Below are 27,655 nucleotides of genomic sequence, written 5' to 3' on the forward strand. Positions count from 1 at the left end.
TCCCAGTCATTTTTTGATGCAATATCAACCCAAACCTTAAGACAAAATCAATGGCCCCGTTCCAGGGAAGAGCAATCATTTCCTACCTACTGTATTATCCCTGCTCCACTGGCACCTTCATCACCAACAAACAATATTGTTTCTAAAATTCTGTCATCCAGATCTGCCTTGGATTTTTTTAACACATGCAATGCTGAAAGTCTTTCTCTGTGTGTAACCATAAAGTTTAATTCTGGCATAATTCGATTGAGGCACAGAAGAAGAACACACAGCGAATGCCCAAAATTCCTCTGGGTCAATTTAAACCATTTATTTCCAATGTCTGTTAATGAAACACTCCTAAATGGCAGTATTTCCATTAATTAGTTCTATTACCCAGGAAGTCTTTAAGGGAGAAATTAAAAAAGCACATACATACATATAAATATATATATATATATGTATAATCTTTTAAAAATATACAAAAAACTTGTATACAAGATTTCTTCAATTTGTTGTCATATTACTTCCTTCTTTCTCAAGACAGGTATTTTCTACAGGTTTCTGTGGAATTAAAAGACTTTAAGATCACTCAGTCTCAGCAATAAACCTCTGCAGAAGTGTTTTTTATTATTCAGGACTACTTTTTGTAGCCATCTTCAGCACTTGGATTATTTTTAAGAGATGACATGACACAAAACTGACTGCCCCCAAACCTTGTGTTCTCAAGGTGTAGTTTTTCAACAGCAGTACAAAACAGTAATTGTTGTGGCAGAGGAACTGAGTGATTATTACTCTTAATTACTTTAAAACTCACCACCATAATTAAGTGACTGTTGGGGCAGTTTTGGGTGGACAGGAATCAGAGCAGGCCGCAGTAACCTCAGCAGATGTCACCAGTTAGAAAAGCTGAGACTAAACTGAAGTCCAAGTAAAACCAAAGCTCAATTATTTGAATTTCTGCTTTTTCCTCGCCTGAAACTCTTCAGTTTTATTTTTGACAGACTTTATGAGCATGGACAGGGCAGGATCTATGGCTTTCTTAGCCACCTCTCCTTTCTTGGCCATCTTGTTCTCCCAGCCCTTGTTTGCCTCCTTAAGATCCTGCTCCTTCTCTTCCCTTCGGCGAGCTTTCTCTTCCAGGATCTTTTCTACCGCCTTTGTCTTCTTGAAGTTTGGATCTGAAGGATCCAGGTTAAACAGGGGAGATGTAAACATGGCTTGGAATCTTGTGTCAGCAACATTCACCTGAGGGCACAAAGGGAGCATTTATTTTAGGTGACCTTTTCCCGTGACAGCAAAGCTTTTCGACCCAATAAAATATGAGCTGTTGAAGAAGTCACAGCTCATGAGACTGTTTGTCATCCCTGGAGCTGCTCCAGTCACAAAATCAAGAGTTTACCTGGAAGTCATCTTCTAGTAATTCTTTCCTTTTCATAAGGAGTTTCTTTTTCTTCTTGCTCAAGTTCTGTTGTTCTACAATCTTTTTATAATTGAAGTGTTTTCTGGTGTCATCCTCATCATCCATCATCAGCAGGGCCATTTCAGCCTGTCACAAAACAAGAAGGTCCATGAATGAATGGACACATGAAATGAAGTTCTCTATGAAAAATACAGTACCTTGTTAATAAAGCCTGCAGGAGTGTACATTTATATATAAGAGCTGAATTAGGGTTGTCAGGGCAGTATTATTTAATCCATAACAACATTTTTTTAACATTTTATTGGATAAAAAAATAACTTTATACCTAATAATATAATAATATGAATATCACAATACTTTTATTATACATTTATATTATTATCATTATTCTGGTTAATATATAATAATACTAATAATTTAATTTGAAAATTGTACACCATAATTTATAGACTGCTAATGGATACAATTTCGTATTGAGGTTTCTACAGCAAAATAAAAATTAACATATCTGGATTTAGTACATTTATTTAGTTAACTTGTTCTGAGAAAGAATGAAAAGCAAGCATGCAACAGCAAACAACTCTGTCTTCAAGGTTAAAAATCTACAGGTTTGAACACAAATGTTTCATATACAATGCTGATGTTAAAAGGTAATGGTCTAACAAACTTTTTTGGGGGGTAGTTTCTGTTTTAAAAGCTTTCATTATTAAAACTATACAGTTTTATTAAAATTATACAGCTTTATTAAAATTATCCAGTTTTATCCCATTGCCATCCTATGCTCTCACAAGCACATCCCAAATATTTGCAGAATTCAGGCAGTGCAACATCTGTAATTCTTAACATTTTAAACCCCTTTACCTTCTGTTTTTCAACTTCATCTTCATCTTCTGACGTACTTTCTACTGATTCTGGCTTCTTCTTTGGACCTAAAGTGCAAACAGAGGACATGCACACATTTATCCAAGCACCTGCATGAGGGCAGAACCCCTCAGTACATCTCCTTTTCCTGCAGCCAACACTTGAATGTCAGACGTGGGAAAAGGCTGGAAAGGTAATAAAAAACAAGTAGACTTAAAGCAGTAAAAATACACTGAATATCTGTTCAATGGAAGGAGCAGCAATATTCAAATGGCCCAAACAAGTCAACAAAAAAAGAACAGGAAAAACAGTTCCCAGGCAATTCACTGCAGCCCCTGGGGGGTGCTCTTAATTTGGCTCCAATTTTGCTAAGCCAGGTTTGTACTCAGCCTAAAAATACAGATGTGCCAGAAACATGTCAAGTTATATCACTAAGGATACTCTGGAACAGGACACATTTTCTGAGGAAGCATTTTTTTCCTACCTTGACTATTCACTTGACTATTTCTACGTGGATTGCAAGCTGGGAAGTGGATCTCCAGAAGAAACAAACCACCACTACCAGAAAATAAACTATCCAGATGCTCAATGGCATCAGCTTAAAAACTACTCTTGATTTAGTTGTTCCAGAAACTGTGCAGGAAAATCAGATTTAGATAAAACATTGTTACCTAAACGACACAATTTAAGTTAACATGTAGAAGGGAGAAATAAATGTCTTCTGTAAGACTTCAACAACTATGGAATCTTTTTTGTCTTCCCCGAAGTGGCCAAACTCGGGAAAAGGAAACAGGGCACAGAAATCCAAACTGGAGACAATTAAATGAGGAGTTAAATCAGTAAATCTCTGTCTTTGCACACATCCCTCAAGGAAAGACCCCTCAAGTCGCCTTCCCTCCCTCATCTTGCACTACACGTGGAACCACAGAAGTGAACACAGCTCATCTTTATGCCTTCAGTGTTTTCTGTGGCTGCAGGTGGGGCTGAACCAGAAGCTGGTATCAAACTGAGCTCTTCTCCATGAAAATAAATAAATGAACAGAACCTTTATTGCTTATTATGACACTATGCAGCCAACAAAACCATCTTTGGGCCTAAAAATCACTCTTAGCACTCAAAAATTTGCGTCATATTGAAAAGTTTGGTTTGAGAATTCCCGAATGGATCATTTCCTGTCTCTTCAATACACTCTTTTCATCGGGTTTGTTCCCCCTACAGCAGCAGATACCCCAGTGTTATGCAGAACCAACTAGACAGCAGGAAAAACTTCCAGTCCTTGCTGGAATCCTTCCCCCCTCAATCTGCCACTTGGCTCTTCCTCAGCTCACGAATTTCCTTTGCAACGTTCAGTTTGCACATCAACAACTTTGCAGTGCTGACAGTGAAAAGATGATCATCCTTCTGAGACTTCAGTACAGAGGCTGACCCCAAATCTAAAACCCCTCTCACAAGACCTCTTATCTGCCTCACTCAGAAGCTTGAGAGTCAGTCTCAAAAGCCTCAAAAAGACATGCAGTAAATGAGTCTTTTCATCTCCTTTATCTTCCAAGCACAGGTTCTCCAGCTACACTGAGATTTTGCTGGTAACCTCCGATGTCCCTGCAGTCCCACAGCTCCCTTTCAGCTTTAGAGAGCCATCAGTTCCCACCCATATCATAAATTAGATCACGAGAAGGCATCAAATGGTTTGGAACCTAGAGGAGTTATAATAATGTTTAAAGAACCTTGTTCTCAAAGAAGGATCAACAGAAATGACGTTTAATAGTCTAATGTGTTCTGAAACTCTTCAGTGATCTCCAAAAGCAGGCCATTGCCCGCGTGTTAATAAGCAATTGCACTATTCAGCTATTAATTTTCCAACAGTTTAAGCTACAAGAGTCATTCTGTCTCCCACGAACCTTTTATGAGACCCCACAGAAACTGATGCAGCGAGACTGAAACTGGCCAAGCCAAATCCAAGTTTTCCAATGCTTTTTGAAACAGCATGGGCATCCATGTAAAACGGAAGTGACAAATGATTTTTTTTTTATTATTGACAATATAAAACTAGAATCAAGCTTCAGGAATGCAACATCAAGGCTCAAATTTGATGCAGCATTCTGACATTTTAGCCCATGGTACTATTAAAAAAAAAATATGAAAACTCTGTGCAAAGCAAGCAGTGTCAGGAATTTCAGGAGTGCTGACGTGCACACAACCTGCACCCTGCACAGACACCCTTTGGGCACAGCAGGAACGAGGAATTCACTCTACCTGGGCTCTCCCAAGGTGAAGCACCCCCACAGTGTAAGAAGCACTGCCTGCATTACAAACAGTTACCAGGAACAAAGACATACCTGGGGAATTTATGCTTGAGTAGACTTCCCATAATTTGCAGTTCTCCTCTCATAGCACTCAAAGCTGTTGTGCCCTTTTGCACGTTACAGCCAATTAGTGAATCCAGCAGGGGAGCAAATACAAAACCCCAACAGCCCTGCTGCATCCTCAGCTCCTGCACTGCTCCACAGGAGGCTGCAAACATTCCCTCGCACAGGCTTTTTCAGCATAATCCAAGATAATATGTCAGTTTAAGGGAGAAACTTCAGTCTTTCAGGGGAAGGCTTATGAGAAAGGGTGACCATTGGAGTTATTGCTGCCTGTACCCTGCATACAAAGTTGGTGGAGTTCCAGTGAAGTTCAAAGATGACTGTAACCCATTTTTCCCCCTCTGCATAAATTAGCTGCGCTTAAAAGCAACCCCAGCTACGAGACAGAGTTTGTTGTGGGTAAACTTGGTGAAAGCCAAAGTTGTGCTGTGTAATTACCATTAAAACATCTCCTGGCTTGCAGCCAACCACTGTCCCCTCCCTTTAAAACCTCTCCAGGGCTAACCATGCTCTGGTTTTCTCCTGTATCTCAGCAGATTATCAGTAATCATGCAGACAAAAGCTTCACTTTTCTTAACCTTTATGTCTGTATTATTATCCTCACAGACTCCACAAACATTAAAGTCTATTCCTCAGACTATGGACAAGAAGGTTTAAGAATGTGCAGACACAACCATTCACTACTGAGCCCCTCCACGGCACAAAGAACTCCTGACATAAAGCAGAAGGAAACATTTTATCCAGAGATGTCATATATTCTGTCAAAACATCAAATATTAGCATGGGAGCACCTAGATAACCTTGCTGTTGAAGAAAAACTAAAAACATTTGGTGGTAGGAATGGTATCTTTAGAATGAGTTATTTCAGAACCTGTGAACCACTCACCATGGCAGAAAACAGCATTACGTGACACCTTGGGCAGGACTCACCCTGCTGTTCTGTATCTCAGATTATTAGAACACACACCTAAGCACAAAGTCATCCAGATTTTGTTTTTTAATTATTTACTCTCTCCTAACATAAATTTCACACAGTCAGGTCAGAAGCCTGTGCAAATTAAAAGTGATTTACACTTTTTAAATGGAACTTGGATCTGCACTGCTCTGCTGAAAACGGTCCCCCCCTCAAAAGAATACACTAGTAATATCTGTAAATCTGTTGCTATCTTCTTTTTGTTTCTTCTGGCTTTTTTTCTTCTTTTAATGTACTTTGGTATGAACCACCCTTAGGTTTTGGTTCCCAAAAACATGGAATGCCAGGAACTCACCAATATTGATTTTAACCACCAAAATCACACTCCAAATAAATTTGCTGTAACCACAGCAAAAGTTAATTTAAACATCAGTCTAAAAAGCTTGTAAAAAAAGCATCCTCGAAATCTAAGCTGAGCAAGTTATTTCTTAAAATACTGCATTTCCCTGTTTGTGTTTCTAAGGAGTACACAAGTGAAAATGGGCATCAGACTGAGAGAAAAATGATTTCTTCTGAAAGACAACTTTGTTTATGATGCAAAAACGTCTGATGTCTTTGTAACTGACCCACATTTCAAAGGGACTCATATATATCTGGCTCTTCCTATGTGAAAGGAAACAGACTTCAAAAGCAATGGAGTTCTTTTCTCTGGAATATTGAAGGGAGCAGCTTGTTTTTAACATCCATCCCCAAGAGCTGGTTAATGGTATCTGGTGAAAGCTGAGAGAACGTTCCCTACCATTCCATGTATCAAAACAGGTATAATTTTACAAGAACAGCAATTTTAGTATTTACTCCAGCCTGGCTTTGTTTTGAAAGCCCAGCATTCATAGAAAGGGCAGATGTATCCCCCAATCACCTCTCTTGACCCACCTGTTTTCTCTAATTCCTCAGCAAAATACGGGTCGTTGAGATCAACATCGGGTGGAAGTTCATCTTCACTCTCTTCTCTCTCAGCAGTGGCCTGTAACAAAGCACAAATATTATTTCAATCAACATATGAACTACCACTTAAGTTTCACTGGAATTACATGTTCCCTCTGTTAGCAACTGTGCAGATGAAAACTGAAACACCCTACGTGGAACATCATAAAACTGGAATACACTAAAAGCAGATAGTAAAGACAGAATGAACAATTGAAAACCTGTTTCACACATTTAAAGCTGTTTATAAGGTGTACCCCCAAACTGTGGTGTACCAGCTGACCACTCCAACCAATTACAGGATCACAGCACTGTTATGGCCTCACTTTGTGTTCCACAGATTTTTCTGCTTGGGCAAATACTCGAGCAAGGAGCTTCATTTTGTGGTCTGAATTTCAAAAAGACCCAGCTTGGATTGAAAAGAACAGATTTTATGTGCCCCTTTGACTTAATTTCTCTGACTGAACAAGAGTATTATGCCAGAAAAAGCTGCTCTGCTACCTAACAGTGCTACTTTACTCAGAACACCATCGGGTTTAAGAAGTTACTCGTCAAATGCCAGTGAAAAATAACTGGAGGTCAAGGTGTAGAGATTACTCTTAGCAACATTATTCTGCAATATGAGTTATATCCAGACTAATTTAAGAAGTCAGGGAAGCTAAATTCTGTATGCCACATGCCTTTTTTTCCAAGCATATGCACAATATTTAATTTATCTGCCTGTTCCTGCACATCACTGCCCAGGAGTCAGCTGCTTCACCATTACTTTCCACATGTGAGCAGATGAAGCAACAGCAATTTTCACATTAGCATAGGACTGTTTTGTTATTTATACACAAAAAAGATGTTTACCAAATTTGCCCTTGCAAATTGAAAGTGGAATCGTTCTTTGTGGCTGTTAATTCTTTGCCAGCTTTGGCAACCAATCCTGCATTATTTTGGCCCCAACGTTTCCAAAACTACAATTATCCTTCTCATCACAGCTTTGCACACAGCGGCAAGAAGACCCTTCTTAATGCATTCAAAATGCAAATCAAAGCCAACTGTTATTATGAAGAATTTATCTTTAAAGCAGCACAAGGAGATGAATGAAGTTTTGTGTAACATATGTATGGTCAGCAGTCTCCTGAAAATCATTTGCTCTCTAAGTTTGATGAGGTATCTCAGTCTTTCCACACGAGTGACCACTGCATGTTTTAACCTTAAAACAGTACTGGCAGCTCCACAATCCTTTATTTAGTTTATCCAAAACAAACAATGTCAGCAACTTAAGAAAACAAACAAAAAAAAGTGGCCAATATAAACGTTACCTTTCTCTTTTTTTTAAGCATTCTTTTTTCTTTCTTCTTCTCCAGATATTTTTGCCATGGAGTCAGGTTATCCTTTCCTTCCAACCTGTTTTTGACCATTTCTTCAGCAGTTTCTTTGAGGCCTAGAAAAAAAAAAAACCAAACACCCAATAGTAAATCAATGAAATGAGAGCCATTATGTAATTAGTTAAGATTCTGAATTAGTTTCTGAAACTTTGCCTCTGTGACAATTTTGTGCTGCAGGATCTCCGCTGACCGATGTAAATTTTGTTCATCATAAATGAGAACAGTAAGATATTATTTGAATAAATTGAAAATAAAAATAACTATGCAGCTAGAAGGCTTAGAAAAAATGGGAATAAACCCCCCAAATTCCTTGCATTGTGTACTAATGTCATGGCATGACAGGCTGTAAGTTAAACTAGACAAATTATTTTGAGGTCATTTAGTCATTTAAGGCTATTTATTATTAGTCTGCTTTAACAACAGAAAATTATCTAAAATAAAGAAAAGTACATGCCTGATATGACAGCAAATCTAGATTTAGATTCAATGCTTCAGTTAAATAGCCTTTGTTTTTTAAAGTATTTGTTAACAAGAAGCTGAGATTAAGGGCACAGACTGCTTGAAACACATGAGCCTCTCAAAAAAACCAAAAAAAGAAAGAGTGTTCTTTGTTATGACTGATTGCCAGTTCAAATTGCAATAACTCAAGATAGAAAAAAAAAAAAAGAAAGAAAAAAAGCAGCGATAGAAATAAACCATCCCCTTATTTGATTAGCACACCAAGTGAAGAAAAGACCATCCTATCACCAGACAGATTTCTGAAAAATTCCACACACTTCAGGAATGCTTTTTCCAAAGTCACTACATCACACAGCACTTGGATGTTACGAGGACAAACACTGATTCCAGATGCAGCTTCTGCACCTCCTCACGAGATGGGCACTCGCAAGGGCAAAATTCCGGGATGGAAAGAGATGAACTGACTTGTGCACCGGAGCAGAATTCAGTGGCAGGAACAGAATCCACGTCCCTGGCAGGAGGTAACGACTGAGCAATGAAGGATTTTTCTCCTGCCTGCAATTCCTTGCTTCCTTCACTACATCCTTCGCTTTTTTCACCTTCATTAACGAACCAGTCAGATATCCTACAGGTAGCATCCTCTCCCGTGAAATGACTGAAATATCTTGGGAGTTTGGAGGAATCCTATTTCTGCTTCCTCCTCTAAGTCTGGTATTTGCCACCTTTTCCCCGATTCTGCTTGTTCTGATTGTCAGCAACCCCTTCTTGCCACCCACTCCAGCCCTCACCTGACCACATCCTACTCTCCTGCCCCTCATTCCCCTTCTACTGCTCAGGAATCACCCTGGGATCTCTCCAGATGTCCTAGACTGGATCCCATCCTTTCTCAGGTTTCTAAGTTTCCAATCATTGCTTCTCCTCAGTCCTTCCACCTCTCCTCCACACGGAAGGGATGAAAACAGAGATCATCATGGGAAAAAAAGGGGCCCTTTTATGGACAGTCCTGCCCGTCCCCAGAAGGGGAGGCAGAACGTTTCTCTGGAAAACTGCAAACACCAATCCCTGTCCTGGTGCTTGTCCACACTCCAAAGGCAATTCCAAGGATGTCTGAAATACGAAGCGTGGACAAGCTCTAAAATCATATTAAACCCCAGAGTCACAGGAAGGAAAGAGCGGAGCAAAAAACAAGATAAAGGATCCTTCCATTACCCTGGAAAGACGACAATTAACGGGAAGTGGGAAACTGTTACAGCCACAAAAATCTGGTGCTAAACCGGCAAACAAATCCAAGCCACAAGAAAAGGAAGGTTCACTAAAAACGTGCCATTAAGAAACCCTCCCATACAACAAGAACAAACACTCAGTTATCCCCAAAGTCAATGAAAGCAGAGTCATCAGCTTCCCAGAAAATGAGCTGCTACGGCTTTGGATACTATGTTGGAGTACATTTATGGCAAAATTTACTGCTCAGGTAGCAACCTTGTAGGTTCTCTCTGAAGGCAGTAAATGCAGAATTAAAAAGCCACATCTCCAGGGAAAGAGAGACCCCTGAGAGAGAGAGAGAGAGATATCTCGAAGGAAGTTAGAATATTTCTGATTTATTTGCCTGGAAAATGGAATCATTTGATCCATCTGGCACTGAAGGACTTGGAGGAAAATGCAGCCCTTTCTTGTGGTATTTGGCAGTCTCATGAAAGGCATTAGAGTTTCTCCACAGATTAGAATGGCTTTAGAAACTACTGTCCAGACCACTTCCCCAGAGTGAGAGTGTATTTAAGTGGTCAAAAGGATTTTGATTGCAGAAGGGGAAAGGAATTGTCTACTTTAGGTAGAATTATTAGCTGGCCATAGAAAAGGATTATTTATACCCTTATCAATATAATTTTTTAATTTTTTTTTTTTTAAAGAATAAATGAATCACACTGGTTTCATTTAATCTTCACGAAGAAGGGAAAGAGAGGAAAAGGTCATCTTTATTAGCATGCAACTAAATCACTCTTGAGCTAAAGGATTAGAAATGTGATAAATACTTAAAAAACCTGAGTACACTGTTGTCACCCTGGTGGGAAAGTGAGGGAGGGTGGGCAAGCCAGAACTTTTACTTCTCTAAACACTTAGTTTGGAAAACTTGTGGAAGTTCAACAGCCTGCAAGTGTCACAGTTATCAGAGGCTAAAAAGATAAATCTCTGTTCTCGGGAAATTCTAAAATGAGCGAGTTCATCTTGCAGGGTGACGAAAAAAGAAACACCCTGTTGCCAGTGGGTAAAAGGAATGGCAGGCAAATACTCTGTTACCACTATTATTTGTCACCTCCAAAAGACAAAATGTGAAGTCCAAACACTGATCCAGGTGGAGATACATATTCCACAGGAGCATTTCTGTGCTCTGCTTTATCTCTGACAACACACAGTTGGGCTTTCTGTGCACTTTACAGAGACACGAAGGCTTTCTATTCTGGTTCTGATGAAAACAAATCTGAAATTTTCCTTTAAGCCCAGCTAAATATTTACATCTCCTTCTTCCCAAAGGAAGAATTTTTAAGTCAAAAAAACCCCCCAGAATACCAACAAACAACCAAACTTGGCTGAGCATCATCAAGAAATGCAGTTGTGGTCTTTTCCCTCTTCACCTTCTGAAGGGAGCTTTGGGAGCTGGATAAGGACTCGTAGTAATTGTTGCTTCAATCAGATATGATTAAGAAAACAGATGGATGCTTAAATATAACACTGATTTTGTGCCTAGAAGAAACAGACCAAAGAGAGTTGGAACTACATCTAATTTATTTTTGCTGGCACTGTGGTTTATTTAAAACTATTATGATTCAAGAATAACTGAATCATCCACGAAGTATGCTTTCTATAACCATGTGTAAATATCTGTGCCAAAACTCAATTTTTTAAATTAATTCAAATCTCTGCCTTTCAATTGAAAAACTTCCTAGATTTAACTGTTGTAATTCTTCTGTGTATTAAACATTTGGGCAGGAAAAAGGTTTTGCAGTAAGTCAAGCACATTAAAGCAGAGCTTGATAATAAAAATATTTCAACGGACATAAACTAGTTCTGAAAAAAAATTAAGGAGCCTTAAGAGATTACAACAAAAGCTATTTTTGAATGCTCAGGATGCTCCAGTTGAACATAATTAAATTGTTTTGGAATTTAAATAAGCACACTTGTTCAAGAGAAAATAACATAGTAACTAATGTATCTCCCATAAGGAAACACAGCCCTGACCATGTGGATATTGCCAGAGCTATGAACTACTGTTCAGTGTGTGCTGACTGAGCTCCACCACAAACAAAGATAGATACATAAAAAAGTATCCCTTTCAGGTGTGCAGGACCTGCTCTCCAAATGCTGCCTGAAGTCAGTAACAGCTGAACTTTTGACTCAGCAGCCAAGTTAAAACTCTGGTCTTCACTTTCAGGACGTGAAAGGACCAAGAAGGTGCAGTAAGGAAGGGGTTTGGCTTAGATGTAGTATGGGACAAATCTAATTTTTTAAAGTCCAGCTCCACTGCAAAGACACAGAGAGCCCCTGGATTAGAGAGCTGGATTCCATCTCCACTGCACTGAACACTCCATTTCTGCTGAATGAGAATGTCATTTATTGTAACGTGCAAAGCACTGAGTTAAGAGGGAGAGCCTCTCACAAAACTTCTTGCTCTCCCTGGGCAAGAGCCACTAAAGAGAAACTAAAGACTAAGACAGTTTTCCTTCTTCTAAAATGAATGGTTTGCTCCAGATTCCTGACTAGGTCACCACATGAAGTTGCTTAGACCTTTTTTAATTTACAGAACCTCTTTCACACAATTTGCAAGGTTCTTCAGCAGACAGCAAGTACAGCAAACAAAAACCAGCCCCAAGTGTGCTTTCCAAACCAACCCAAGAGATGGCAGCTTTAAACTGTGTGTAAATAAAAAGATATACAATTACAGACCAGTAATTAGCTTGATTGTGGTTTCCACCAAACAACAAATGCTTGTAAAAATCTTATAACAGATTCTCTGTATGAAAAAAACCTCTTTGGCCTTGAATGCCCCGTGACAGGATGAATTAACTGCTGAGCAAACACCACCACAAATGCAAGTAGTGACACGCTGTGGACAGATGGAGTACGACTCTGTGTCAGCAAACACTTGTCCTGTCGTGCATGATACAGCTTCTTCTAAAAGGTTTTGGGAGAATTCATGCCAGAAATTACTGCAATCATATATTTCAGTTATATTAACTGAAAGCACATAATTATTTGTAATGCCAGTGTATCCTTTCAGATACAGACCTTATAAAGAAATAGGAATAAAACTGTTCTGTTCAGTTCAGTCTATTTCAGTGAACCACTACAGAGCAGAATATTTAGGAAATGAGCATTTATATTCAACAGAAGTTTTTAGCAACAGATGAGGCTGTGTCCTGCCACAGCCTGCACCTGCTGAGCCAGTGGAGCACCTTGCTGCTCCCAAAAAGGGCATGTCATACTCCCCTAGTCCTTGGGCTGCATTGTCTGACCCTCTGAACACTCACCAAACGCTTCCATTTGCACATCTGACTCAGTAGACTTTTTTTTCTTCTTCTCCAGGGTAGTTCTGCCTTTTTAGCAAACAAAATTAAGCTTGCAAAGAGACCTACCAAGTGCCAGGGCTGGTTCAGGCACTCAGAATGAGCTCTGAGCGGGCATCGAGGAGGAAATGCCACAGAGATCCCTTTGTGGATGTGGGGAACTGTTACACTGGCTCATTCCACCTCATGGAAAGCACCCACCCAGAAACAACACAGGAAAATCAGTCGGAATGTTTTAACATCATAAAGGAAAAAAAAAGAACTGATTTTTGGATCTCGGCATGAGTTCTGCTGGGATGCCATATGGTGAAGTTACCTTTTTTTTTTTTTTTTTTTAATTTCCAGATGACAATCTGGATGTCACTATCCCTCAGCTTCTCTTCCTGGTAGCTTCTCCCTTCTCTGTTCCCCCAAATCTTTATCATAATGCAAGCAAGACTTTCAAACCATTCTCCTCTAATTTTATGCCACGTTAACAGACCATACTGGTTTTCCTTTCTAAAAGTGTAGGTATGGTTCAGGACTCCATGGCTAACACGTGGATTCCATTTTAAAAAGTCTATAAAGTGATGAACGAAAAAGCAAATACAAAAAAAAAACCAAACCCAAAACCAACCAACCAACCAAAAACAACCTGGAGAAAAATTATCTACAAAAAGAAACTTAGAGCTGAGGAAGTAAGTTCAGTCATATTATTTCTTTTATTTGCCTCTTTCTAAACAATCTGGATTTCAGTTTATGAAAAAAAAAAAAAAGGTTTGTTTCTCCTCCTATAAATTGAGCACCTTATTGAGCACTGTATCCCTGTTAGCAAGCCAATACTGCATATCCTCCAAGGCAGGAAAAGAAAATAAAGCTTACCTGGAACCCATTTAATCTCCATTCCTATATCCTTCTCTTCCTGTTTTTTCTCTTTTTCTTGGATACTTTGCAAAAGTTCTCTGTACTTGGCAATTTGCTCTTCATCATCTTTTTGGCTTTTCCTCGGTCTGTCGTCTTCTCTTTCATTCACTACCTCACCATCTAGAGAGAGAGAGAGGAAAACTTATCACAGGCAGCCTCAAAAAAAGTGAGAGCAACTGGAGTTCATGTTTAGAAACACCTTCTTAGATGAAATAAAAATAGAATCTGAAAAGGCAAAAGAAAGTTTGTTCAGCAAATCCCTGGTGGGACACAGCATCCTTTACCGTATTTTAAAATTATTAGTTTCAGTCCCTTATGGCAGGGCAGTACCTAAATCTCAGAAAACAGCGCTGTGAAGCATTTTGAAAATAGAATCCTACATTTTAAAAAGCAAACTTTGCAAGATTCTGTAACAGAGAGAATCACTCAATGCCTTCATCTTGAGTGACTTGCTGAATGAACAAATGACACAAGACGGAAAGAAGGTTTTATCTTCCTTTTTTTTTCTAGTTAAACACAAAGAAAATGTGACTTATAGTAAGCTATTAACAAATATTTGAGAGAGAACAGGCTTTAAAGGTGCTGCAGCTCCTTGAACTGTAGAAAACCAGGTTTGGGGTAGGTTCCTTTTCTTCAGGTTTAGCAGTTAAAGCTGTGCTTCCTACAGTACTGAACTGCAGGGACAGCACCAGTGGTGTCTAGAAAGATATATCCCAGTTGCAGGTCTGGTTTTTGGCTAAAACCGAGGTGTGACACTGCTCTTTTCCACATCCCATCAGTGCATGAAGCTGGTTGTTGGCTGGAAGCAGAAATCTTTACTGTTCACAGAATCACAGAATCATTTAGGTTGGAAAAGACCTTTAAGATCATCAAGTCCAACCATTAACCCAGCACTGCCCAACACTAAACTTTGTCTCCAAGTGCCACACGTAAACGGATTTTGAATTCCTCCAGGGATGGGGACTCAGCCACTTCCCTGGGCAATACCCACCACCTTTCCCCCATCCACTCTGTCATAAAAGACTGTTTTAGTCAAGCAGGACCTTCCTATCCCAAGCCTGTGCTGACTGGGCCTGATGCCCTGGTTGTCCTGTCCAAGCCACATGATGGTACTCCAGCTGATCTGCTCCGTGACCTTCCCCAGCACCAAGGACAAGATGACAGGCCTGTAGTTCCCTGGATCCTCCTTCCAGCCCTTACTGCAGATAGGACTTGCACTTCCTAACTTCCAGTCACCTCCCCAGTTATCCAGGGCTGCTGAAAAACAGTGGGAAGTGGCTAAGTATTTAATTAAGTCTTCTCCTCATCCTCTCTCACTTTGCATCCACCAAAGGTTGGAGTTTCTCCTCAGCTCTCCTCTTATTGCCAATGTATTTACAGAAGCAATTTTCATTGTCTTTCACGGGTTAAGTTCTAGCTGAGCCTTGCCCTTCTAATTTTCTCCCTGCATAACCTCACAGCAACCTTGTAATCCCCCTGAAGTGCCTTCCAAAGTTCATAAACCCCCTTTTCTTTCCCAAGTTCCAGCCAAAGCTCCCTGTCCAGCCAGGCCAGGCTCCATCCCCGCTGGCACATGGGGACACGCAGCTGCACCGCCCTCAGCAGAAGCTGAGATCTAAGAGGGAAACATCTGCTCACACAGAAAACAAAAGCCAACTCTGTTTTGAAGACGAGAGTGGAAAAAAAAAAGCCATTTTGTTATTCCTTCCTCCTGGTGTCCCGTGAAAGGAGAAACTGGATGGGAACTGAAGAAATCCTTAAGCTCCCTAGAACCCGGATTTGTAGTTTACCACTGGTTTTGCCAGAGGAAATTTAAATGGCAAGGCATATTGTCATTCATCTCATTTAGGTAAAACTTGTATCTCTTTTGTCCAAACTGAGTCTCAACACAAGCGCTCAACGTGGCCCTCAAAGGAACCGTAAGAGCTTTTCGTTCCGCAGCAAACAAAGCACATTTGACAACAGCTGCAGGAAAGGAAAGTGAGCTGAGTACATTCTCAAAGCTTGTTCAGAGTTCAAATAACCTTGTCAGTAGCTTTCAAGCATCACACTGTGTTGCACAACATCAGGAACCACTTTCTGCTGGATACTGATTCTTTCTGCCAGCAGCTTGTTCAAAGGCTTTTCGAACAAAACACACCAACAAAACAAAAAGTTCTGGTGCATTCACAGCTGCACTGCAAGAGAACCACAATCAACCTGGGAAGGAGAAAAAAGGCAAAAGCTGATGAAATTTAGGAGTATAAAATACAAGTATATTCTTATTGTTTTCAAAGTGAAGTATTAACAGAAGTGCTAAAAGATTTGAAAAGAACAAAGTTAAAAACCGTGAGGCTGCTCGGGAGCACTCCAGTACAACCATGTGTGGGGGCATGTTTGTTTTTAAGAGTTGAAATGAATAAAAACTATCAGATATTAAATTGGTGATTGGCAGCTGAGAGCACATTCTTGTAATCACAGGATTGTGAAGAGATTGTATTCTAAGTTTAAAAAGATTATTTTACAACAACTGAGTAGGTGATCCCTTTTATGTTTTAAACTCGGCCTTAGAAACCAAAAAGATTAGAAAACTTAGGGCAGAGAAAACATTTGACAAGAGGTCTGCTGGGAAGCTGAGTTTCTTTTAAAGATGGAAAGATAAAATTCCCCCTCACGATTTCATGGCACAGCAGAAAATTCAGCCACTGATTTGGATGCTGAGGGGCCACACCATAAAAACGCACTAAATGGCTCAATTCTATCCAGGGTAGTTACTCAAATTCAGATAGGCAGGAAGGAAAAAGAAACACCACAACCTTCCTAGAATGCATGTAGGCCCACAGAATTACAAATATAAAGTTCTGCACTCCAGCAGTCCAGAAGCAAATCCAAGCTAGAGGTTAGTACAGCACGATATGAAGAATTAAACGTGCTGACCTCAGTCTTGCACCAGAAAATAATGACAAAAAAATGGGGATTTAACCCCACTTTCCCACATTCTCAGCACTCCCTCAACAGGAAGTTGTGAAAATCCCAGTGGTTCATCCCAGTGATAATAAGAAAAAAGAGAAATCTGCAATTCAAGGTAATCAAAAGAAGCTTATTTAAAGCACATCAGAGTCGATGTCTTTTCCTAAGATATTTTTCAGGGAGAAAAGATCCTGGGAGAAGAGAATGCAAACAGACAGGTAACAGTAAATAAAGCAAGCTTTAAATTATGGCTTTTTTAGGGTTTTTTTTTGCATTTTCCTTCAGGTCTGTAGAGTAACCAACTTGAGTGGTGTGCACTGGATGCATTTTTTAAAACTCTCTTTGCAAACCAGGGACTGTTGCAGCACCTTTAATTAAAAAACAAACCCGACATGACAGCTCCTGCAAAGATGTTTTGGGAAAGTGTTGAATACCTCCATCAGTTCTATCAAGTTTCTGGTAATTCCTAGAAAAAAAATAAACAGGTTGTGGTATTTCTATTCTGAAATTCCCATGGAATTCCAACTCATAAACTGTTTAAACCTCTTGCTGCTTCTTTCCAGAGACAGTATTAAATAATTCCATGTTCTACTTCTGTCACCTTCCATGTCTCAGCCTTCTGTAATAGTTCTAGCAAATATAAACACATGTGAAGAGTGCTCATTATTAGGAGAGAAAGGAAGGGTATATATGTAATAATAAATGATAAAATGCTATATATGTATTTAAATTTCTATATGTTACTGCACCAAACAGATTTCGGAATTGTAACAAGACTTAATCAAAGCTCTGATTTTATTCAACATTAAGCACTAATGTTCCATCCCTTCCAACTCAGGATATTCTGAATGATCACACCACCAAGCCCAGCTAATTAAAAATACACCCATAAAGGCATTTTGTCACAGAGTCTGTCCCAGGATGTGTGTGCTGTGCAAAGCAAAACAGCAGAAAAAGATGTTGCTCCTGCAAAAAGATTAAAAAAAAAAACAACCAAAAAACAGATTAAAAGCTGAGACATGAACCCCATAATGCTGAATTTGAAGCATATTTAAAATGCCATCCACTAAAGCACCGGTGCTCGTGGTCAAAATAGCAGTTATGGGCTGGATTTGGTGAGTGCCACAAACACCTCCTGACTGGGACAGGAGCAACGTAAAGGAGACACTTCGTGCCATGAACCACGACATTCCAGGTCACGGAAATACTGGACGTTACAAAACTGTTGTATAACAGCAACATTCGTGATGCACATATTGGAAGTTGAAAAATTCCATTTAAAAAAAAAGAAACAAAAAAAAGATTAGAAGAGGCCAACAAAAACCTGTTTATAAATAAAGCCTTTTGATAAGTTTAAAGAATATGAATAAAAAGCCAGGACATTTTTTCCCTCCTTATCACACTCCTACACTTCCATTCAAGCAGCTGACGTTGATTTTTCCCATTTGTGCACAGTGCCACAGAATTCTGCTGGATGGAATCCTGACAGATGGGATCCTGTTTTGCATCACACAAGTGAACGGATAAAACCTCAGGAACGCATTAAAGACATGACAACATAATTCCTCTATTAATAACTAACTTTTCAAACCCTCATTAGATCCCAGACGTTTCCAGATTTAAAATTTATTGCTCTGATAAGATTACTTTAAGGTCAATTTTTTTTTTCCCCCTTCCCAGCAGTGGAATTTTACTCTTTAAAGGTTCTGAAGTATTGCTTACACGGATATTTGCTTTCATCACTGATCACCTCGTATGTGATAGAAGATGGGAACTCTTCCCTCTGTACCTCCTGCTCCCCTTTCCATACTTCCCCAAAGGTCACAACAAAGGTACAGTTTGTAAATGCATTTTTATGTATGAGAAGATGAGAAGCAAATGGTCATGAACCCTGCCAAGGTATTGCCAAGCTGAGTTTGCTGCCAGAAGATTTCCCAACCCCATAACCAGAAAAATCTGTAACGTTCTTTTCCACGCTCCAAGCTCATCTCTGATTGCAACAACCTGCTTTATAATGCAGCATAAATCAATTTTAACTCTGCTGGAAGGACCTGATTCAGGCTTAATGAAATTTTATTTGCCTTGTAATTTAGGCTATATATATTAATAAAAGCATGACGACTTTTAGAAAGAAAACAAGGAAGTTAAATGAGGGATTTACACACTGGTGCACCATACAGAGAAGATTTATGTACCTTACTAAGTTAGATGAAATACTCTTTGTGTGTTTAAGAAGTGAAGCAAAAAGCATTTGAAAAATGTTACTGTTCATTTAGTCATTAACCACTTGACATTTCAAACCAGAACTTTTTTTCCTCTGAAAAGGAAGCACTCACAAGTTCTATGGTTCTACAATTTTATCTCAGAAATGAGGAAATTAAATGAGGTATTGCCAAACTTGACAAAGAGAGGTCAGGGTACCCTGAAAAAAAGAGAAAGGAGGTAAGAGGAGAAATAAAAAAGCAAGAAAATTATTTTATGCTTAAAGTTTCAAGCTCCTGTTGAGAAAGGAGCTACTCAGGAGCTACTCAGTCATTAGGGTCACTCCAAATCACCAACTATTTGGTCATTTTTGATCAGTGTTAGAAGGCAACAGATCTTCATTAATTCAGCACCAACTGGACAGAACAGCTACCACATTCTCCACATAAATAATCCGAATGTGTGATGAGAAACAACATTCAGCTAACACACTGTGTCTCCAAAAATAATGACACAATTTTGGGGTCACACCAGTGATGTTGTTTACTCGGGAGAATCAGGATGGAATTTAAGTAACTCCTGTTCAAAACACTGGAGCCAATGACTCCGTGGGCAACACCTGCTACCAAAGTACCTTGCTGCTCTTCTTCCTCTTCTTCACTTGATGAAGCCAAATAGGCTTGAAAATCCATGTCGAGAAGCTCCTCCTTGTTAAAAGTTCTGCTGAGTGACGTGACTCGCTCGTGATCCGTCTCGTCCCACGTGATATCTACCTTAAAAACAAGAATGCCGGTTGAGGAAGCTGGAACACTAAAACTAAACATTGTAGCACCGAATTTTGGGGATAGTGATTTGATACCAGCAATGTAAACCCGTTGGTAATGCTCTCTACAATAATTAGCTATCATAACTATTCGCTAAAGTGAATTTAATTACAACTTTTTGGGATTTACTTTACAGTGAGTTTCAAGGAGTTTGAGCTACATAAAAACATCTCGTGCACTGAAGGGTTCTGTAACGGCAGGTCACACAACACAAAGCTTCTGTAAGCCAAATTTCCTCTGTGGCAGCAGATACTGGTGTTGAAGCAGCCACCAGCTCCTCTCTTTTCCTCTTCCTGGATTCACGTAGGGATCGCAGCAGGGGACAGTGAAAGCGTTTGTGCAACTGCACCCTCCACCAGAGCATAAAACACATCTGAGGGGAAAATGATCCAGCAGGAAGTACTTATTTCTCAACTGATCACTTCTCCAGTCTGGTTCCCTTCATGGCCAGATGGAAGTGCTGGCTGTCAGTAAGACAGAGCAGGGGTGAATCGCTACAAGGAGGGGAAGCTGTTTAGGCCTGGGACTACCACCAGAAAGGCCTTTATTGACTTACACACAAACACCCACTTTAGGCAAATTAGAAGATTTCTCTGTGAAAAACAAAGTCATTTCACGTGCAGCTTTAACTGGGTTAAAAGACAGTATTTCATTTGTGACAGAGAATCCCAACCTCTTTTAAAATAATCCAAAACAGGGCTGCAGCTTGTGGGCCTGTGACACGTTTAAATCTCATAACACGTTTGATGACTTTATTTTGAAATACTGAAGATAAGCAGTAATATTTTCCCCTACTACAAACATAATTTACAAGCTGACAGCAACACTAAACACGTAAGGAAAACATTACAAACCCACTGTAAAGGTACCTTTGATGTCCCCATAGCAGCAGATGTGAAGTACTTTGGTTTATAAGCAGCTATGTTCACTTCTGAGGCTTCATCTTTCGGCTTATCATCAAATGTAACGTTATCTGGAATAAATCTTAAGGGCAAATAAAACATGTTATTCTTCAAATACATTGGGGAACTTCATAGTATAAACAGCCTAAGCTTTTCATGACTATTGGAGATCAGCATGGAAGAATTTGCTGCAATAGAAAAGCAGGTAAGCTTGAAACAGGAGCAAAATGGACAAATGTTCCAGAGGTGACAGAAACAACACCCTTTTTGGGAAGTAAATCCATTTTCAGTCTGGTATAAACAGGGACAGAGGTGGTTTTCTTTGTTTTAAGAGTCATCTGTGCAGGAATGTTAAAAATTAAAAAGGGAGCAAAAGGGAATTTGGAAACAGATAAATAAAAAAAATTCAAAACATTTTAGGAAAGCCTGGTACATCTTCAAAATTATAATTAGTGGGGGAAAAAAATGTTAAAAAAGACCAAAGTCACGGGTAACAACTGAAGAACTTGGTTTAAAAAAACAAAACAAAACAAAACAAAAACGTTCCTACACTATGTGAGATTAAAATTTAACAAGGCAGAAGATTAGGAAAATCACTGGAGAATTTCAAACAGCTGTGCCTGTTGTAAAACATTATATTTCTATGTTTAAAATGATGAAAAGTTACATGTTCACTTGGCAAAGATCATCTTCCCCAAAATGGTTCAAAGCAAGTGAATTAAGCTCCTCTTGAAAATGGATTCAAAGCAAAAAGCTTCCGCTGACTTCCAAGAGTGTGCCCACAACAAGGGTCCCCAAAAGACAAAGAGGGCTTCTGTCACAACCTTTTATGATTTAGGAGCTTTTCTGCTCAGACTGGAAAGCTTTTTTGCAACAAAAGGGAAATGCTAACAATGAAGCAAATGATAATTTAGAATCTTTTCTTCCCCAAACGTGACTTTTGAAATATTAGAGCTTCCAGCTCATTCACAGGGGCCAACACATCCATTGCAGCTCCACGACACCAGCAGCAATATTCCTGCCCTGTGGGAAGCAATCCTGAAAAAAATGCCACTTCTGGACCCTTGGGGAAAGAAAAGAGAAAAAAAGAAAAGAAACTGTATGTTGTTTTGTTTTCTAAATCCTGTCCCTTTTACTTGTTGTACCAAAAGGTTGAAGATGCAACCAGAATATTTTATCTGGCTTCTCCGAAAACAATCTCCCTGTGCAGAGATGATCTCAAACTTCCCATATTCCAACGGTCAAAAACAAGAAAAAAGAACCAACTCAGCAACCCACTGGATGCCGAATTTATCTTCATATCTCATTTTGGTTACAGAATAAAGTCAATATAATTTACTCCAAATTATTTTAAACTGCCTTTAATTCTCCCTCCCCGGCCCAACGTGAAAAAAAAACACGTCACCAGTGGAGTTACCTCAGGTCTATGAAAGAGCAGCTGCTTTCAAATTCCAGTCCATCACATTCCTCATAAATTTTATTGGCTGTTTCAGGGGAATCACATTCTACCACTGCATAGAAGTATTTCAGTCGCTTAAACTGATATTCCCGCAGTTTTTCCCTATAAATCCTGCAGAAGTGGAGAAAACACACACAGTCAGGTGAGCTGGCTTTAACAACTTCTCATTGGCAAAGTATTTTAATTCGAAATTTAAAATATTTATTCAAAACATGCACCCAATCAAACACTCTCCCAATCTTGTGATGAGATTAAATATTAAACAGCACGAGGTTCCACCGGTTTCTATTCGGTTTTCTCAAGTGTCCTCTGATGCACTAGGAACTTTATCCTAAGGGATCTTCCCTTATTTTAGAAGAATCCAGATTTTCTAAATGCAGGGCAGTCCAGCAGGGTGTATGATACAAATATGGTCCCAGCCAGGCTGCCAAACATCTGGAAATTCTGGAAAAATATAAAAGCAGAAGCTCAAAGAAAAAAAAAAAAAAAAAAAAGGCAAAAAAAGGCATGCCTGAACAATGGGTTAAGTCCTGGTAAGCCAGGACTGCTGCTTAAAGCACTCAAGAAATCTCACTCTGGGAATTCTTGGCCTGAGTTGAGGTCCCTGCTGATTGACAGATAAGAGTTTTGACAGTGAGCACCGAAGGGAGTTAACTGCAGGAATTTGTAGAGGAGAAATGCTGTGTTAAGCTCTCACTCTTTTCATTGATCACTCCAATGAGCTTCAATATATCAATTTTGAGTTAAAGTTTCATCATAATGCATTTATTAAATGGATTAAAAAAAAAAAAGGGCCAGTTGCAAAACATCACTTGAAAAACCTAAAAAACTGAGGTGTCCACAGGGGACTTCCACACACAAACTTCTGGCAACGTGACTGGGATTTTCACTGAGAATTAAACATGTTATATCTCTCATTTGAAGATGTAAATACCCATCCTCCTCTGTGGTATTCTCTGGAAGCTCAAACAGTTCCACAGGTCCTTTTTGTTCTTCCTCTTTCAATCTCTCTTTTCCAAACTCTGAAGGATAAATCTACAAACAAAACATAAAACTAAATTTTTACCTTCAGTGATGTAACATACATTAAAAATGTCTCACCAGGCTTTTAGACTTTATGGATTTTATTTAAAATCAGTTAAGGGATCAATTCCATAACCTTTAATAACCCTCCTAATTTTAATGTATGGAAAAGGCAGTGGAATAACCAAACTGCCTGCTAGGAATGAGTGTATTTTGAGACAGATGAAGAACAACAGGAACCCTGACTTTGTTCATTTCACTTTCACCCCTTTCAGAAAGGGGTAACACGTTAATCTCTCTTTAGGTTCTCCATAGAACTGTTTTATTTTGTATTTTTCTTTTTTTTTCTTTTTTTTTTTTTTTTACAGTAAAAGCCAGTACTCCTTTTAGAAATCAGATCTTACCTTAACAGAAAATACTGTTCCTCCTTTGGGAGTGAAAGAAGTAAATAGAGCCAGCAAATCCTTTGCCTTCAGCCTATCCCAATCCATATTACAAACTGCCAATCTACTGGTAATCTGAAAAGAAAAAAAGGACATAAAGTCTCGAGCAGAACTCCCTGGTAAAAATCAAAGTCAGCAATAAACTTTGCTGAAAAAAAAAAATAAAAGAAGCATTTTCCTCAGATGTTGCACTGACAACATCAACAAATAGAATTTTGTTATCATCTTATATTGATAGCCACAATAGCAACAAATATCAAGGTATTGTGACAGCACAAGGGGACTGTAATTGTGCCAGCTGTAAAGTCCTTCTTCGCTATCTAATGATGTCTGAATTTCCTAAAGTAAGTTAAACAACTAAATATAAAACAAAAAGTGGAAAAACCACCGGTGAACAAGAGCATTACTATTTGAAGGCTGGAATTTCTGAAAAGCTCGATTCTGTCTAGTTTTTTTTTCCCCTTATCTCTAGGTGACTGTGCTCAGAGACACCAGTGGAGACCACAAGTCTCAGAGCTGATTTCACCATCACTCACATTCTGTAACTAAAAGGCTGAGAAACCTTTATGAAAAGCACTCCCCCACCCTGAATGATGGCTCTGCATTCATTACAGAGGAAGGTCTGTAATGAACTCAGGATGCTTCTGAACTTGTCATGGAGCAGCTTTTCTCATGGGAAGCATTGTTACCTCATCTCCACGAGGGGCATCTTTATCCAGCTCGCGCCAGGAATGCTCGATCTCCGGCTCCTTTGGAAACAGGTCATTTAAATCCTCATCGTCCTCTGAGCTGGTTTCGATATTCCCTATGCCTCTAGCTAGATCAGGCCCACTGTCACTTTCTTCCTCATCTTCTGAATCACTGTCTTCTTCACCTGTTTCTCCATCTTCTCCTGGCTCCTCTTCCTCGCCTGTTTCCCCATCATCTTCTTCCGCCTCCTCTTCTCCCGACTCTACACCTTCACTTGCAGAAGTTTCTTCCTCTAATTGGCTTTTCCTCTTTCCACTTGGATCACAGGTGTCTGTGCAGAGAGAGACAAACATTAGATCCCTGTATTTATGGTGGAATTGCATATGATCCTTTAGAAAAAGGAAAACTTCAGGTTTCCTCAATGCATATTTACAGGACCCCCTGAAAGGTGTAAAGATGGAGGAACAAATTACACCAGGGAAGTGCAAATAACACAAAACATCAGTGTTGCCTCTTCTGTTCGCCTCGCTTGGTCTAATCTGATTTAACTGCTCTTTAGGCCCACAGCTGCATTGTCAGTCTCAATTCTAATGAAATGTTCTGCTCTTTTATTTATATGTATAGAATTAACATGCAAAAATCACATTTCAATGATGTAGGCCATAGACATGCATAAGCAACCTAAAGAAAGCTTTTCTTTAAAACATCTCTTCTCTCTTTAATCACCTCTAATATTAATGGCTCGATCCTGCCACCTTTACTTTTTCAGTCAACAGACCGTGATGTGCTGAAGCCTCCATGGTATCAGACCCCATACTTGCTGTTTGGTTTGATAAATATAAATAAATACAGTGGTTTACAAGCTGTTAAGACATTTTACTTTTCTAACTGACCACAAATTTCAGCTCCAGCCATTCAAAGGACAGGGATGTTCACAGTGTTACTGAAAAAACAGCACTGATTCTCTACAGAGCTGAGCAACTCCAATCCTTCAGCAACACTGAATCTGAGTCAGGCAGCTTTTTTTATAACTGATCTTGCAAAAGATTTTCTGTGGATACCATCAGCATCCAAGCAAACACAGATGAACTCTACTAGTAATCTGAACAACTAACCTGGTTCTTTTAGTTTCCCTCCCAGGGAGTGGTCCCTCCTGGGAGCTTTCACTGATTCAACACCTCTTGCTTGTGAAGACTTTTGCTTGCTCTGATTTGAAATTGATCTTCCTCCTGATGCATCTCCTTGCTTGTTTCCCCCTCTGGACAAAAGGCCCTTGTTTCCCTGAGAGGGATCAACTTCCACCGCAGTTTTCTTTGAGTCCTCTTTCAAGCTGAGTTTAGATTTGCCCTTCTTAACTTCCTTTTTAAGGTCATTTAGTTTTGTCTCCACTTCGCATGCTTTCTCCACCCCTTGTTTGTTTATTTTGTTGTCCTTTGGGAGACCACCAGCAGGTGGCTTTGCAGAATCCGTTTCTCCTTTACCTTTTTTTTTCTTTTTTTTTTGCTTCTTTTGCTCTTCAGCCTGCCCTTCGCTCTCTGAAAGATCAGAGTCAGATTCCGACAAGGCATAAAACTTCCTGAGGTTCTCCGTGGTGGAGAAGTTAACGGGGCGACCCCTTTTGTCCACCGTGTACTTCAGCTTAAACTTCTTGTCGTGAAACATGGCTCGGAATCGCTTGTCAATCTTGACCTTCCGCTCTTTCTCGGGCATCTCCCAAAACCTGGGATCCCTCGCCACGCAGCTGAAGCGCCCATCGCTCAGGATTTCCTCCTGGGATGAGATTTTTGGCTTGGACATCTGCAATGTCGAAACAAACCAAAAACACTTCTGGTTAAAAAAAAAAACCAAACATCCAATTAACAAAGATTCAGATATGTAGCTGGAAAAGAAAAAAGAAATTAAAGGATTAAGCAAAGTTAGATTTCTAACCTATCCCTAAGAAGTCCTTTCCAAAGGCACATGTGGTAATTTCGTGGCATCGCAGACCATCAGGTTGGAAGGCACCTCAAGGATCAGCTGGTCCAACCTTTCTTGGAAAGGTTCTGTCTAGACAAGATGTCCCAGCACCCTGTCCAGCCAAATCTTACAGGAGTCCATTGCTGGGGAATCATCACTCCCCTGGGGAGATTATTCCAATGGCTCATTGTTGTCACTGAGGAAAACTTTCCTCTGGTGTCTAAATGGAATCTCCCCAGGATTAACTTGTATCCATTACCCCTTGTCTTTTGCACGTGACTCCCGGTAAAAAGGGAGTCTCCACCTTCTCTGCAGCCATCCTTGGAACATCCCTGGAACACAGGGATAAGGTCTCCTCTGAGCCTTTTCTCTCGAGATTGAACAAACCCACCTGTCTCAGCCTTCCCTCACACAGCACCTCCCCAGTCCTTTTGTCATCCCTGTGGCCCTTCTCTGGACCAGCCTGTCCACAACTGAACTTGGAATTCCAGGTGTGGCCTGACAAATAAACCTGTAACTATCAAATCTTTGAGACCAGAAATCTTTGTTTCCTTGGCAGCTGTGTCCTGGGCTGCATCCAAAGCAGTGTGGGCAGCAGGGAAGGGGGGAATTCTGTCCCTCTGCCCTGCTCAGGTGAGACCCCACCTGCAGTGCTGCCTCCAGCAATGGGGTCCCCAGCACAGCAAGGACATGGACCTGTTGGAGCGAGTCCAGAGGAAGCCACAAAGATGATCAGAGGGATGGAGCACCTCTGCTATGGGGAGAGGCTGAGAGAATATTTTGTTCAGCCTGGAAAAGAGAAGACTCAAGGGTGACCTAATTGTGGCCTTTCAGTACTTGAGAGGAGCCCACGTGGAAGATGGAGAGGGACTATCTACAAGAGCCTGGAGTGACAAGACAAGCTTTAAACCGACAGAGCGTGGGTTTAGATTGGAAATCAGGAGAAAGTTCTTTACTGTGAGGACGGTGAGGCCCTGGCACAGCTTGACCAGAGAGGCTGTGGCTGCCCCATCCCTGGAAATGTTCAAGACTCGGCTGGATGGGGCTCTGAGCGACCTGGCCTAGCGGAAGGTGTCCCTGCCCACGGCAGGGGATTGGAGCTGGATGATCTTTAAGATCACCCACCGCACCGGCAGCACACACAGCCCCGGGTGACTCCCCGCCAGACCCACGCGCGGACCTCGGGCGAGCTCTGCCCGGCACCCCCCGCGGCTGCGGCAACCCCCGCTCCCCGCGCCGCTCCTCCCGCGACCGCAACAACAAACACAGCCCCGCAGGAGTCCCGGGGCGGCCCCGCTCGCACCCACCTTGCCCTTCCCGGCCCGCTCCGGCCCCGCCGCTCCCACCACGCCGCCGCTTCCCCTCCACTTCCGGCGGCGCTACG

The 27,655-nt window shown here is 40.4% G+C and overlaps 1 protein-coding gene across 1 annotated transcript; it reads right to left on the reverse strand.

Moving 5' to 3' along the window:
- Positions 1 to 442: 442 nt before the first annotated feature.
- ESF1 (ESF1 nucleolar pre-rRNA processing protein homolog) lies at positions 443 to 27,647 on the reverse strand. The gene is made up of 14 exons (XM_027894483.1): positions 27,579 to 27,647; positions 25,431 to 26,112; positions 24,315 to 24,646; positions 23,587 to 23,700; positions 23,094 to 23,194; positions 22,118 to 22,270; positions 20,668 to 20,782; positions 19,609 to 19,747; positions 13,782 to 13,943; positions 7,837 to 7,958; positions 6,476 to 6,566; positions 2,264 to 2,331; positions 1,382 to 1,528; positions 443 to 1,227 (listed from the first exon to the last, which is right to left on the reverse strand). Exons 2-14 carry the CDS (start codon positions 26,110 to 26,112, stop codon positions 928 to 930), a joined length of 2,526 nt encoding a protein of 841 aa, XP_027750284.1. The 5' UTR covers positions 27,579 to 27,647; the 3' UTR covers positions 443 to 927.
- Positions 27,648 to 27,655: the final 8 nt, after the last annotated feature.

Source organism: Empidonax traillii, unplaced genomic scaffold (assembly GCF_003031625.1).
Source record: "Empidonax traillii isolate 1590-97213 ecotype Southwest subspecies unplaced genomic scaffold, ASM303162v1 scaffold429:size503459, whole genome shotgun sequence".
NCBI classification, from domain to species: domain Eukaryota; kingdom Metazoa; phylum Chordata; class Aves; order Passeriformes; family Tyrannidae; genus Empidonax; species Empidonax traillii.